Source organism: Oncorhynchus tshawytscha, unplaced genomic scaffold (genome assembly GCF_018296145.1).
Source record: "Oncorhynchus tshawytscha isolate Ot180627B unplaced genomic scaffold, Otsh_v2.0 Un_contig_5051_pilon_pilon, whole genome shotgun sequence".
In the NCBI taxonomy this organism is placed as follows: domain Eukaryota; kingdom Metazoa; phylum Chordata; class Actinopteri; order Salmoniformes; family Salmonidae; genus Oncorhynchus; species Oncorhynchus tshawytscha.
The window spans coordinates 71,106-85,000 of NW_024609478.1; the positions used below are offsets into that span (position 1 = coordinate 71,106).

The following is a 13,895-nucleotide window of genomic DNA, read 5'->3' on the forward strand; positions in this document are numbered from 1 at the left end:
CTGGTCAGCGGTTCCATCACCCTGGGCAGCGGGTGTATCACCCTGGTCAGTGGGTTCCATCACCCTGGTCAGCGGGTTTATCACCCTGGTCAGCGGTTCCATCACCCTGGTCAGCGGGTTTATCACCCTGGTCAGCGGTTCCATCACCCTGGTCAGCGGTTCCATCACCCTGGTCAGCGGGTGTATCACCCTGGTCAGCGGGTGTATCACCCTGGTCAGCGGGTGTATCACCCTGGTCAGCGGGTGTATCACCCTGGTCACCCTGGTCAGCGGGTTTATCACCCTGGTCAGCGGGTTTATCACCCTGGTCAGTGGGTTTATCACCCTGGTCAGCGGTTCCATCACTGGTCCTGGTCAGTGGGTTTATCACCCTGGTCAGCGGTTCCATCACCCTGGTCAGCGGGTGTATCACCCTGGTCAGCGGGTGTATCACCCTGGTCAGTGGGTGTATCACCCTGGTCAGTGGGGTCAGTGGGTGTATCACCCTGGTCAGTGGGTTATCACCCTGGTCAGCGGGTGTATCACCCTGGTCAGCGGGTTTATCACCCTGGTCAGTGGGTTTATCACCCTGGTCAGCGGTTCCATCACCCTGGTCAGTGGGTTTATCACCCTGGTCAGCGGGGTATCACCCTGGTCAGCGGGTGTATCACCCTGGTCAGCGGGTGTATCACCCTGGTCAGTGGGTTTATCACCCTGGTCAGCGGTTCCATCACCCTGGTCAGTGGGTTTATCACCCTGGTCAGCGGGTTATCACCCTGGTCAGCGGGTGGTCATCACCCTGGTCAGTGGGTTTATCACCCTGGTCAGCGGTTCCATCACCCTGGTCACCCTGGTCAGCGGGTGTATCACCCTGGTCAGCGGGTGTATCACCCTGGTCAGTGGGTTTATCACCCTGGTCAGCGGTTCCATCACCCTGGTCAGTGGGTTTATCACCCTGGTCAGCGGGTTTATCACCCTGGTCAGTGGGTTTATCACCCTGGTCAGCGGGTTTATCACCCTGGTCAGCGGGTTATCACCCTGGTCAGTGGGTTATCATCACATCACCCTGGTCAGTGGGTTTATCACCCTGGTCAGGGGTTCCATCACCCTGGTCAGTGGGTTTATCACCCTGGTCAGTGGGTTTATCACCCTGGTCAGCGGGTTTATCACCCTGGTCAGTGGGTTTATCACCCTGGTCAGTGGGTTTATCACCCTGGTCAGCGGTTCCATCACCCTGGTCAGTGGGTTTATCACCCTGGTCAGCGGTTCCATCACCCTGGTCAGCGGGTGTATCACCTTGGTCAGCGGGTGTATCACCCTGGTCAGTGGGTGTATCACCCTGGTCAGCGGTCCATCACCTTGGTCAGCGGTTCCATCACCCTGGTCAGTGGTTTTATCATCCTGGTCAGCGGGTTTATCACCCTGGTCAGCGGGTTTATCACCCTGGTCAGTGGGTTTATCACCCTGGTCAGTGGTTCCATCACCCTGGTCAGTGGGTTTATCACCCTGGTCAGCGGGTTCCATCACCCTGGTCAGCGGGTGTATCACCCTGGTCAGCGGGTGTATCACCCTGGTCAGTGGGTGTATCACCCTGGTCAGCGGTCCATCACCTGGTCAGCGGGTTTATCACCCTGGTCGGGTTTATCACCCTGGTCAGTGGGTTTATCACCCTGGTCAGCGGTTCCATCACCCTGGTCAGTGGGTTTATCACCCTGGTCAGTGGGTTCCATCACCCTGGTCAGTGGGTTTATCACCCTGGTCAGCGGGTGTATCACCCTGGTCAGTGGGTTTATCACCCTGGTGGTTCCATCACCCTGGTCAGTGGGTTTATCACCCTGGTCAGGGTTCCATCACCCTGGTCCATCACCCTGGTCAGCGGGTGTATCACCCTGGTCAGCGGGTTTATCACCCTGGTCAGCGGGTTTATCACCCTGGGTTCCATCACCCTGGTCAGCGGGTGTATCACCCTGGTCAGCGGGTGTCATCATCCCTGGTCACCCTGGCGGGTGTATCACCCTGGTCAGTGGGTGTATCACCCTGGTCAGTGGGTTTATCACCCTGGTCAGCGGGTTTATCACCCTGGTCAGTGGGTTTATCACCCTGGGGTTTATCACCCTGGTCAGCGGGTGTATCACCCTGGTCAGCGGGTTTATCACCCTGGTCAGTGGGTCACCCTGGTCAGCGGTTCCATCACCCTGGTCAGTGGGTTTATCACCCTGGTCAGTGGGTGTATCACCCTGGTCAGTGGGTTTATCACCCTGGTCAGTGGGTTTATCACCCTGGTCAGCGGGTTTATCACCCTGGTCAGCGGGTTTATCACCCTGGTCAGTGGGTTTATCACCCTGGTCAGTGGGTTATCACCCTGGTCAGTGGGTTTATCACCCTTCCATCACCCTGGTCAGTGGGTTTATCACCCTGGTCAGCGGTTCCATCACCCTGGTCAGCGGGGTATCACCCTGGTCAGCGGGTGTATCACCCTGGTCAGTGGGTGTATCACCCTGGTCAGCGGGTTTATCACCCTGGTCAGCGGGTTTATCACCCTGGTCAGCGGGTTCCATCACCCTGGTCAGTGGGTGTATCACCCTGGTGGTTCCATCACCCTGGTCAGTGGGTTTATCACCCTGGTCAGCGGGTTTATCACCCTGGTCAGCGGGTGTATCACCCTGGTCAGCGGGTGTATCACCCTGGTCAGTGGGTGTATCACCCTGGTCAGCGGGTTCCATCACCCTGGTCAGTGGGTTTATCACCCTGGTCAGCGGGTTTATCACCCTGGTCAGCAGGTTTATCACCCTGGTCAGCGGGTTTATCACCCTGGTCAGTGGGTTTATCACCCTGGTCAGTGGGTGTATCACCCTGGTCAGTGGGTTCCATCACCCTGGTCAGTGGGTTTATCACCCTGGTCAGCGGTTTATCACCCTGGTCAGCGGGTTTATCACCCTGGTCAGCGGGTTCCATCACCCTGGTCATCATCCCTGGTCAGCGGGTGTATCACCCTGGTCAGCGGGTGGTTTATCACCCTGGTCAGGGTTGTATCACCCTGGTATCACCCTGGTCAGTGGGTTTATCACCCTGGTCAGCTGGTTTATCACCCTGGTCAGCGGGTGTATCACCCTGGTCAGCGGGTGTATCACCCTGGTCAGCGGGTGTATCACCCTGGTCAGCGGGTGTATCACCCTGGTCAGCGGGTGTATCACCCTGGTCAGCGGGTGTATCACCCTGGTCAGCGGGTGTATCACCCTGGTCAGCGGGTGTATCACCCTGGTCAGTGGGTGTATCACCCTGGTCAGTGGGTGTATCACCCTGGTCAGTGGGTGTATCACCCTGGTCAGTGGGTGTATCACCCTGGTCAGTGGGTGTATCACCCTGGTCAGTGGGTGTATCACCCTGGTCAGCGGGTGTATCACCCTGGTCAGTGGGTGTATCACCCTGGTCAGCCACTCACTTTCTGAACTAGTTCGTTTTAACAATGAACCTTGAAAATACCTTCAATATAAAAACACGTATGACGTCTGAGAAGAATCATTCAGAATATGAATAAATTAAGGGAGGAAAATAAACGTGTCGACTATAGTTTAATATTCCCAGTAGAGGCACATTCCACAGAATGTACATACATGTATGCTTCTCCACCTGCATTGCTTGCTGTTTTGGGGTTTTAGGCTGGGTTTCTGTTACAGCACTTTGAGATATCAGCTGATGTAAGAAGGGCTATATAAATACATTTGATTTGATGTGATAAATAAAACATGATTTTATTTGGTGTTGATAGAAAATGTTCTTGAAGCACAGGGGGGGAACCCTGTGAAATGATGCAGGTCAAAGCTTGAGAACAGGAAACATGGTGAGCATAAGGATAATAATGAGCGTTCCTTGGTATGTGTGTAACCTAGCTACATATTTAGTAAACGGGGCTTTAGGGAGAGAGAAGCCCTCTGTGAAGGGGTCTCGGTGCCGGGGAGCTGTTTACTGTTGTTGTACAAAAGGCGTTTTGACGGTGTGTGAGAGGCGTTCTGTTCTGTCTTATTTGTTGGCCACGCCCTGAAACACTAAACCGACTGAACCTGCCCCACGCCCGCCTCGCTTCCTCTCATCGCATGAGTTGACATGGATAGAAAAGAGCAGGCTTTGAACTATTCCAACAGACTCCAGTTCTACCGAAGGGAGACAAGTGGAGTGGATTACCCAGTCAGACGAGATCGCTAATTAGACTACACACAGACTCGAATACATCGCTACAGTCAGTCCTCTCATGCACCGTCCCGTTTCATCTGTCGTTATTATATGATTATTATTGCGGCCGCTCGCACCTTGTTATTCCGGTGGGGAGTAAATCTATATGGCCGCGACGCTGATCACGATGAGCGCTGGGACCGGGACCGGGCAGGACGAGATGTTCTACACCCTGCTCAAGCCCATGCTTTCGGAAGGCTTCCCGGCCGAGGAGTCGGCTCTGTTCGGTTTCGATACCAAGAACCTACTGACGGAAAGGAGTGGACAGAGTGTATACGCGCACCAGGTAATGCAGTTTGTCAGTGTTGAGATGTTATCCCCGGTGTAGGCTATTCTTTATCTCAGAATGGGCGAGGTTGGTTGGTTGGCATGTTGCAAGCACTGAGGCTGTTTGTTTTGCTATGATGTGGGGAATTCTATAGTATTGTAAAAAATGTAGAGGAGATTGGCGCTTTAATTGTGCGTAATAATAATGTCTCCTGATGTTGTTATGGTCGTAAGTATTTTATCATTCGACGTGTAGGCCTATGGGTCGGGACACAGCAGGAAGATTACATGATTGGGAACGAGAGACATCGTCGGAACGGCAGGTAGCCTAGTGGTTGGAGGGTTGGACCAGTAACTGAAAGGTTGCTGGATTGAATCCCTGAGCTGACAAGGTACAAATCTGTCGTTCTGCCCCTGAACAGGGCAGTTAACCCACTGTTCCTAGGCCGTCATTGTAAATAAGAATTTGTTCTTAACTGACTTGCCTAGTTTAAAAAAAATAGCAAGACGCATTTAGCTCATAGTTCATTGGAACTGGTAGGACAGGCAGCTATGCCAGACAGTGCCAGTTGCTCACACGCTCACAATTGGTTTCTTGGCTACCATTCCCATCAACAACTGACTCCGTCCGATCCCATCTACTCTCTAACGCACGGTGCGAGTCCGGACCCAACCCGATATAGTAGGTAGAAACTTCCCAGCAATGTCGACAGACAGACAGCCCGACCGCCTTAATCGGAACACTTGTGGCACATATACATGACCAGTTAACAGCTGGACGATCTAAACGACAGAAATAGAAAATCGTTCCTTCAGCCAGCAAGCCATTGCGTAAAGAACAGGACAGAGCAGTTACATTGCGGGACAGGAGAAGCACCAACAGGGAGGGTGTTTTTCCTTCCCAATGTCCAGTAACCATTTCCTCCATTAGTTGGATGATCTTTAATGAGTTATTTATGTGGAGCCTGAATAGTATTTATTATGGTGTGTGTGTGTTTTGTTTTTTCCTGAGCAGAGGGAATGGAGAGAGAGAGAGAGTCAGGTTCATTCCTTCATCATGACCACCTGTCAGTAGGCTGCTGTCCCAAATGGCACCCTATTCCCTATGTAGTGCACTACTTTTAACCCAAAGTTAATGGCACCCTATTCCCTATGTAGTGCACTACTTTTAACCTGAAGTTAATGGCACCCTATTCCCTATGTAGTGCACTACTTTTAACCCAAAGTTAATGGCACCCTATTCCCTATGTAGTGCACTAGTTTTAATCACAGCCCTGTGGGTGCCGTTTGGGAAGCAGACAGTGCCTGTTTAAAGCCCTCTGGTCTGGTTGGAGTGAGTGCAGTTTACAGCTGAGGGGGGAATGTGGCAGCAGCTCACTGAAGGCTACTTGATAAATGTCTGCCTGGTGACTCTGTCTGTCCTATCAGACATTACTACCGGACTCCTCATCCCACTGGCCACCACATAGTTTCAGCATGACACAGTCAAACACTGGTTCTGAACTCTTAATAAATGGACTATACAGATGTAGTATCTTAATTTGATCACTCTTTTCTTGCGGAGAATTTCCCCCTTGCATCGATAAACCCATACTACTAACACGCGATTATATTTTACAGTATTGCACTTTTTCCACGTAGTCTACTTTTCTGGCCAGCTAATAGCCTATCGACCAATCAAGTAACATTATGGACTAAATGTTCAGATCCTATTGCTGCAGGATTATTTTGCTGTGACAATATAGGTCAAATGATGATCCTCCATCTGTATGAGGTTTAACATGATAGATGAAGTTGTATGACAGACATGTTCAGGTTTGTTGGTACCTCTTCACAAAAAAAAACAAGAATGTACAATTTTCTCTGAAATAACTTGGCATTTACTAAAGTAAGTATTCCATATTTTATTATTTATTTAATATAAATCAGACTTTGTTTAAAAATGTAAAAAATTATTCAACAGAATATTGTAAATAATAAAACAAAATGAAAATGACATGGACACAAATGATGGGACCCTTAAACCTAATATGTTGTGGCACAACCTTCAGAGGTAATCACTGCAATCAAATGTTCTCTGTAGCTCTCAGTGAGACTTCTGCACCTGTTAACAGGTAGTTCGGCCCACTCTTCCTGAGCAAACTGCTCCAGCTGTCTCAGGTTTGATGGGTGACTTCTGCACCTGTTAACAGGTAGTTCGGCCCACTCTTCCTGAGCAAAACAGGTCTCAGGTTTGATGGGTGTGCACCTGTTAACAGGTAGTTCGGCCCACTCTTCCTGAGCAAACTGCTCCAGCTGTCTCAGGTTTGATGGGTGACTTCTGCACCTGTTAACAGGTAGTTCGGCCCACTCTTCCTGAGCAAACTGCTCCAGCTGTCTCAGGTTTGATGGGTGCCTTCTCCAGACTGTAAGATTCAGATCAGGACTCATTAGAAGGCCTCTCCAGACTGTAAGATTCAGATCAGGACTCATTAGAAGGCCTCTCCAGACAGTAGGATTCAGATCAGGACTCATTAGAAAGCCTCTCCAGACTGTAGGATTCAGATCAGGACTCATTAGAAAGCCTCTCCAGACTGTAGATTCAGATCAGGACTCATTAGAAGGCCTCTCCAGACTGTAGGATTCAGATCAGGACTCATTAGAAAGCCTCTCCAGACTGTAGGATTCAGATCAGGACTCATTAGAAAGCCTCTCCAGACTGTAGGATTCAGATCAGGACTCATTAGAAGGCCTCTCCAGACTGTAGGATTCAGATCAGGACTCATTAGAAGGCCTCTTCAGAATACTGTTTTGTTGTTATCTGTGACTGAAACAGAGATTTCTCACACTGGGCAGCACGTTTCGCTCCAGAATGCCTTGATAGTCTTGAGATTTCATTGCGTCCTGCACAGATTCAAGGCACCCTGTGCCAGGCGCAACACAGCAGCCCCAACACATAACCCAGCCTCCTCCATGTTTCACTGTAGGAGTGGTGTTCTTTTCTTTAAAAGATTCATGTATTTCATCTGTGAACATAGAGCTGATGTGACTTGCCAAAAAGCTCCAGTTTTGACTCATCTGTACCAAAGGACATTCTCCCAGAAGGATTGTGGCTTGTCAATATACATTTTAGCAAATTCCAGTCTGGCTTTTTTTTTTTTTTTTTTCAAAAGTGGAGTCCTCCTGGGTCTTCTTCTTCTATGGAACCTACTTTCGTTCCAAAAAAGCAAAACACGTTGGAGTTCAGCTTGTATCTCTTCTTTTTCTACCATTCCCACTCTCCTGATCAATCTGAGGTCGATTTCTCCCTCTTGCTGCCCAGGAAGGTTGTTCCACAGTTCCACGGACCTTAAAAACGTCTTCTTAAATAATATTTTCAACTGTTCGTCACAGGAACATCAAGCTGCTTGGAGATGGTCTCGTAGCCTTTACCTTTTACCAGGCTTGTCTTTTATTGTCTTTCTGATCTCAGACAAATCTCTCCGTAGCTTTACTCTGGTCCATGGTCAGTGTGGTGCAACACAATGATACCAAACAGCACAGTGACTACTTTACTCTGGTCCATGGTCAGTGTGGTGCAACACAATGATACCAAACAGCACAGTGACTACTTTACTCTGGTCCATGGTCAGTGTGGTGCAACACAATGATACCAAACAGCACAGTGACTACTTTACTCTGGTCCATGGTCAGTGTGGTACAACACAATGATACCAAACAGCACAGTGACGACTTCTCTCCATTTAAATAGGCTGAATGACTGATTACTAAGATGATTGGAGATGATAATTAAAGAAACAAAATAGTTATATATCACTATAATCCAATTATTTATTATCTTTTCTGAGGGGTACCAACAAATGTGTCCAGGCCATTTTAAAGATATATATATTTGTAGAATAAGCAATAATTAATCTCTTTTTCACAGCTTCTATGCTTTATTCTGACACACCAAAGGCGAGTAATCGTGATAAAATAGCTTTTAGTTTCATCTCTTTTCAGGAGGAATGAAGCATTATTTCAATGAGCTGTACGGGTACCAACACATTTGAACTGTAAATGATTGAAGTCGATACCTGAACCTCTCCTTCCTTCTTCCCGTCCAAAATGCAGCATGTTGATCATACTGATTTGCATCACTTGATGATCAAAGATGTAAGAAAAAATCTAAAGGATTGTTTCCACTATTTAGTTAATTAAAACAAAGTGAAATCGCCAAAAAAAACATCATGGTTATTTTTTATAACATTCAATTTACATCCAAAATAGAGATTTGGTTCAGAAATAATAATGAGCCAACCTTTTAAGTAAGTCTGTCTTTTCTCCTCAGACAGGGAAGAGTGAGCTGGATAAGTACCTCTCCCCCCAGACGCCGCTCCTGATGCCCCATCCTGACCCTCCAGAGCAGAACAAGTCTCGGCGGGACAGTGCCTCTGTGATGGATCACTTCTTTGGCGACGACCAGGGTGGATCTCCTTACAGCATCAACATGAACGTCTTCCTGCCCGACCTGGCCTACCTGAGGATGGGCTTGTGTCGGCCGGCACGCCCAGGGCCTGGGGGTAACGGTGGAGGCATGGGCCAGCAGGTCAAAACAGAACCCCCTGCCTCCTCTCCCTTCGCCCATCCTCACCCTCACTGCCCCAGCAGTAGCGTCCACAGTAACAGCATCAGCCTTTCCACGGTAACGTCGGTGTCTTCTTCTTCTTCGTTACCAGAGTTCACTAGCGTGTTCAGCCCGTCGGGTGGTGGTGACCCGACCTCTGACGCCGTGGCAACGGGCGGTTCTGTTTACGTGAAGGAGGAGCTGGGGTCGTTCGATCTGCCTCACGACGACTCTCTGTTCCAGCTGCTCTCTGCAGAGCTGGACTCCGCCCCTCTCGCGCCCATGCATCACCACGGGAACAATGCTCATCACCGGGCGGGGCAGCATCACGGAGGTTCCGGTCCCTCGCCCATCATGCACACCTTCCACGACCTACACTTAGCCGCCCAGGCCCAGCAGCAACACCAACAACTACAGACTGCCAAGGCAAGCTACTGTGGTGGGCTGCACAGCGTGGGAGGGGCCTACCCTCACTTCCTCCAGCAGCCCCAGCACCATCAGGCCAAGGCCGCCTACCTGCCCCCCTCTCCTCCCAGCTCAGAGCCCAGCTCCCCAGATCGTCAGAAGGACCTCCTTCAGAACCTCTCCCCTCCCCCTTCCTATGCCGCCACTATCGCCTCCAAGCTGGGAGTCAGCGTCTCCCCCAGTCTTTCCCCCACCGGTGTGGCTCGGCCCCCAGCCTCAAGTCTAACTCCAGCCCCAGGCTCCGGCCCAGCTCCAAGCCTGAACCAGTCCATGCAGGTCCGCTACAACCGCAGGACCAACCCAGACCTGGAGAAGAGGAGGATACACCACTGTGACTTCCCAGGTCAGGACTCCTCCCTCTACTGTCAGGACTCCTCCCTCCCTCCCTCTACTGTCAGGACTCCTCCCTCCCTCTACTGTCAGGACTCCTCCCTCCCTCTACTGTCAGGACTCCTCCCTCCCTCTACTGTCAGGACTCCTCCCTCCCTCTACCCTCCCTCCCTCTACTGTCAGGACTCCTCCCTCCCTCCCTCCCTCTACTGTCAGGACTCCTCCCCTCCCTCTACTGTCAGGACTCCTCCCTCCCTCTACTGTCAGGACTCCTCCCTCCCTCCCTCTACTGTCAGGACTCCTCCCTCCCTCCCTCTACTGTCAGGACTCCTCCCCCACCCTCCCTCCCTCCCTCTACTGTCAGGACTCCTCCCTCTACTGTCAGGACTCCTCCCTCCCTCCCTCTACTGTCAGGACCCCTCCCTCTACTGTCAGGACCCCCTCCCTCTACTGTCAGGACTCCTCCCTCCCTCTACTGTCAGGACCCCTCCCTCCCTCCCTCTACTGTCAGGACTCCTCCCTCTACTGTCAGGACCCTCCCTCCCTCCCACCCACCCACTACTGTCAGGCCTCCCTCCCTCCCTCCCTCTACTGTCAGGACTCCTCCCCTCCCTCCTCCCTCCTCCCTCTACCTCCCTCCCTCCCTCAGGCTCCTCCCTCCCCTACCCTCCCTCCCTCCCTCTACCTCCCTCCCTCTACTGTCTCCCTCCCTCCCTCCCTCCCTACTGTCCTCCCTCCCTCCCTCCCTACTGTCAGGACTCCTCCCCCTCCCCTACCCTCCTCCCTCTACTGTCAGGCCCCCTCCCTCCCTCCCTCTACTGTCAGGCCCCCTCCCTCCCTCCCTCCTCAGGCCCCCTCCCTCTACTGTCAGGACCCCCCTCCCTCCCTCCCTCCCTCCCTCCCCCTCCCTCTACTGTCAGGCCCCCTCCCTCCCTCCCTCCCTCCCTCCCTCCCTCCCTCCCTCCCTCCCCCTCCCTCCCTCCCTCCCTCCCCTACTGTCAGGCCCCCTCCCTCCCTCCCTCCTACTGTCAGGCCCCCCTCCCTCCCCCTCCCTCCCTCCCTACTGTCAGGCCCCCTCCCTCCCTCCCTCTACTGTCAGGCCCCTCCCTCCCCTCCCTCCCTCCCTACCTCTACTGTCAGGCCCCCCCTCCCTCCCTCCCTCTACTGTCAGGCCCCCTCCCTCCCTCCCTCCCTCCCTGTCAGGCCCCCCTCCCTCCCCTCTACTGTCAGGCCCCCTCCCTCCCTCCCTCTACTGTCAGGCCCCCTCCCTCCCTCCTACTGTCAGGCCCCCTCCCTCCCTCCCTCTACTGTCAGGCTCCCCCCTCCCTCCCCCTCCCTCTACTGTCAGGCCCCCTCCCTCCCTCTCTACTGTCCCTCCCTCCCTCCCTACTGTCAGGCCCCCTCCCCCTCCCTCCCTCTACTGTCAGGGCCCCCTCCCTCCCTCCCTCCTACTGTCAGGCCCCCTCCCTCCCTCCCTCTACTGTCAGGCCCCCTCCCTCCCTCTACTGTCAGGCCTCCCTCCCTCCCTCTACTGTCAGGCCCCCTCCCTCCCTCCCCCTACTGTCAGGCCCCCTCCTCCCTCCCTCTACTGTCAGGCCTCCTCCCTCCCTCTACTGTCAGGCCTCCCTCCCTCCCTCCCTCCCTCCCTCTACTCCCTCCCCCCCTCCCTCCCTCCCTCTACTGTCAGGCCTCCTCCCTCCCTACCTCCCTCAGCTGCAGAGCTTTACTTTAGGTTTACTTTCTGTGTGTTGGTCGTCTATTTCAGTTTATCATGAAGACGTTGTGCTTGTTCCTAGCTCACATGCAATACGTTGTTTACCATCAATTAGCTCCGTATCTGTAGTGTCCTGTGTTATGGGTGGTGGTCTGATTAGCTCAGTGTCTATAGTGTCCTGTGTTATGGGTGGTGGTCTGATTAGCTCAGTGTCTGTAGTGTCCTGTGTTATGGGTGGTGGTCTGATTAGCTCAGTGTCCTGTGTTATGGGTGGTGGTCTGATTAGCTCAGTGTCCTGTCCTGTTATGGGTGGTGGTCTGATTAGCTCAGTGTCCTGTGTTATGGGTGGTGGTCTGATTAGCTCAGTGTCCTGTGTTATGGGTGGTGGTCTGATTAGCTCAGTGTCCTGTGTTATGGGTGGTGGTCTGATTAGCTCAGTGTCCTGTGTTATGGGTGGTGGTCTGATTAGCTCAGTGTCCTGTGTTATGGGTGGTGGTCTGATTAGCTCAGTGTCCTGTGTTATGGGTGGTGGTCTGATTAGCTCAGTGTCCTGTGTTATGGGTGGTGGTCTGATTTCAGTGCTCAGTGTCCTGTGTTATGGGTGGTGGTCTGATTAGCTCAGTGTCTATAGTGTCCTGTGTTATGGGTGGTGGTCTGATTAGCTCAGTGTCTATAGTGTCCTGTGTTATGGGTGGTGGTCTGATTAGCTCAGTGTCTATAGTGTCCTGTGTTATGGGTGGTCTGATTAGGTCAGTGTCTTAGCTCAGTGTCCTAGTGTCCTGTGTTATGGGTGGTGGTCTGATTAGCTCAGTGTCTATAGTGTCCTGTGTTATGGGTGGTGGTCTGATTAGCTCAGTGTCTATAGTGTCCTGTGTTATGGGTGGTGGTCTGATTAGCTCAGTGTCTATAGTGTCCTGTGTTATGGGTGGTGGTCTGATTAGCTCAGTGTCCTGTGTTATGGGTGGTGGTCTGATTAGCTCAGTGTCTATAGTGTCCTGTGTTATGGGTGGTGGTCTGATTAGCTCAGTGTCCTGTGTTATGGGTGGTGGTCTGATTAGCTCAGTGTCTATAGTGTCCTGTGTTATGGGTGGTGGTCTGATTAGCTCAGTGTCCTGTGTTATGGGTGGTGGTCTGATTAGCTCAGTGTCTATAGTGTCCTGTGTTATGGGTGGTGGTCTGATTAGCTCAGTGTCTATAGTGTCCTGTTATGGGTGGTGGTCTGATTAGCTCAGTGTCTATAGTGTCCTGTGTTATGGGTGGTGGTCTGATTAGCTCAGTGTCTATAGTGTCCTGTGTTATGGGTGGTGGTCTGATTAGCTCAGTGTCTATAGTGTCCTGTTATGGGTGGTGGTCTGATTAGCTCAGTGTCTATAGTGTCCTGTTATGGGTGGTGGTCTGATTAGCTCAGTGTCAGTGTCCTGTGTTATGGGTGGTGGTCTGATTAGCTCAGTGTCTATAGTGTCCTGTGTTATGGGTGGTGGTCTGATTAGCTCAGTGTCTGTAGTGTCCTGTGTTATGGGTGGTGGTCTGATTAGCTCAGTGTCCTGTGTTATGGGTGGTGGTCTGATTAGCTCAGTGTCCTGTGTTATGGGTGGTGGTCTGATTAGCTCAGTGTCTATAGTGTCCTGTTATGGGTGGTGGTCTGATTAGCTCAGTGTCTATAGTGTCCTGTGTTATGGGGGTGGTGGTCTGATTAGCTCAGTGTCTGATTAGCTCAGTGTCCTGTGTTATGGGTGGTGGTCTGATTAGCTCAGTGTCCTGTGTTATGGGTGGTGGTCTGATTAGCTCAGTGTCTGTAGTGTCCTGTGTTATGGGTGGTGGTCTGATTAGCTCAGTGTCTAGTAGTGTCCTGTGTTATGGGTGGTGGTCTGATTAGCTCAGTGTCTATAGTGTGTTATGGGTGGTGGTCTGATTAGCTCAGTGTCAGTGTCCTGTGTTATGGGTGGTGGTCTGATTAGCTCAGTGTCTATAGTGTCCTGTTATGGGTGGTGGTCTGATTAGCTCAGTGTCTATAGTGTCCTGTGTTATGGGTGGTGGTCTGATTAGCTCAGTGTCTATAGTGTCCTGTGTTATGGGTGGTGGTCTGATTAGCTCAGTGTCCTGTGTTATGGGTGGTGGTCTGATTAGCTCAGTGTCTATAGTGTCCTGTGTTATGGGTGGTGGTCTGATTAGCTCAGTGTCTGTAGTGTCCTGTGTTATGGGTGGTGGTCTGATTAGCTCAGTGTCCTGTGTTATGGGTGGTGGTCTGATTAGCTCAGTGTCCTGTGTTATGGGTGGTGGTCTGATTAGCAGTGTCAGTGTCCTGTGTTATGGGTGGTGGTCTGA

At 51.8% G+C, this 13,895-nt stretch overlaps 1 protein-coding gene across 1 annotated transcript in view; it reads left to right on the forward strand.

The window, feature by feature from the left end:
* The first annotated feature begins 4,051 nt into the window (after positions 1–4,051).
* Positions 4,052–13,895, forward strand: part of klf5a (Kruppel-like factor 5a) — a 26,805-nt gene continuing 16,961 nt past the window's right edge. The window contains exons 1-2 of the mRNA XM_042315477.1: positions 4,052–4,495; positions 8,786–9,869. Of these exons, the coding sequence (XP_042171411.1) occupies positions 4,316–4,495; positions 8,786–9,869 (1,264 nt within the window). The 5' untranslated portion in view covers positions 4,052–4,315. The remainder of the gene's footprint in view (positions 4,496–8,785; positions 9,870–13,895) is intronic.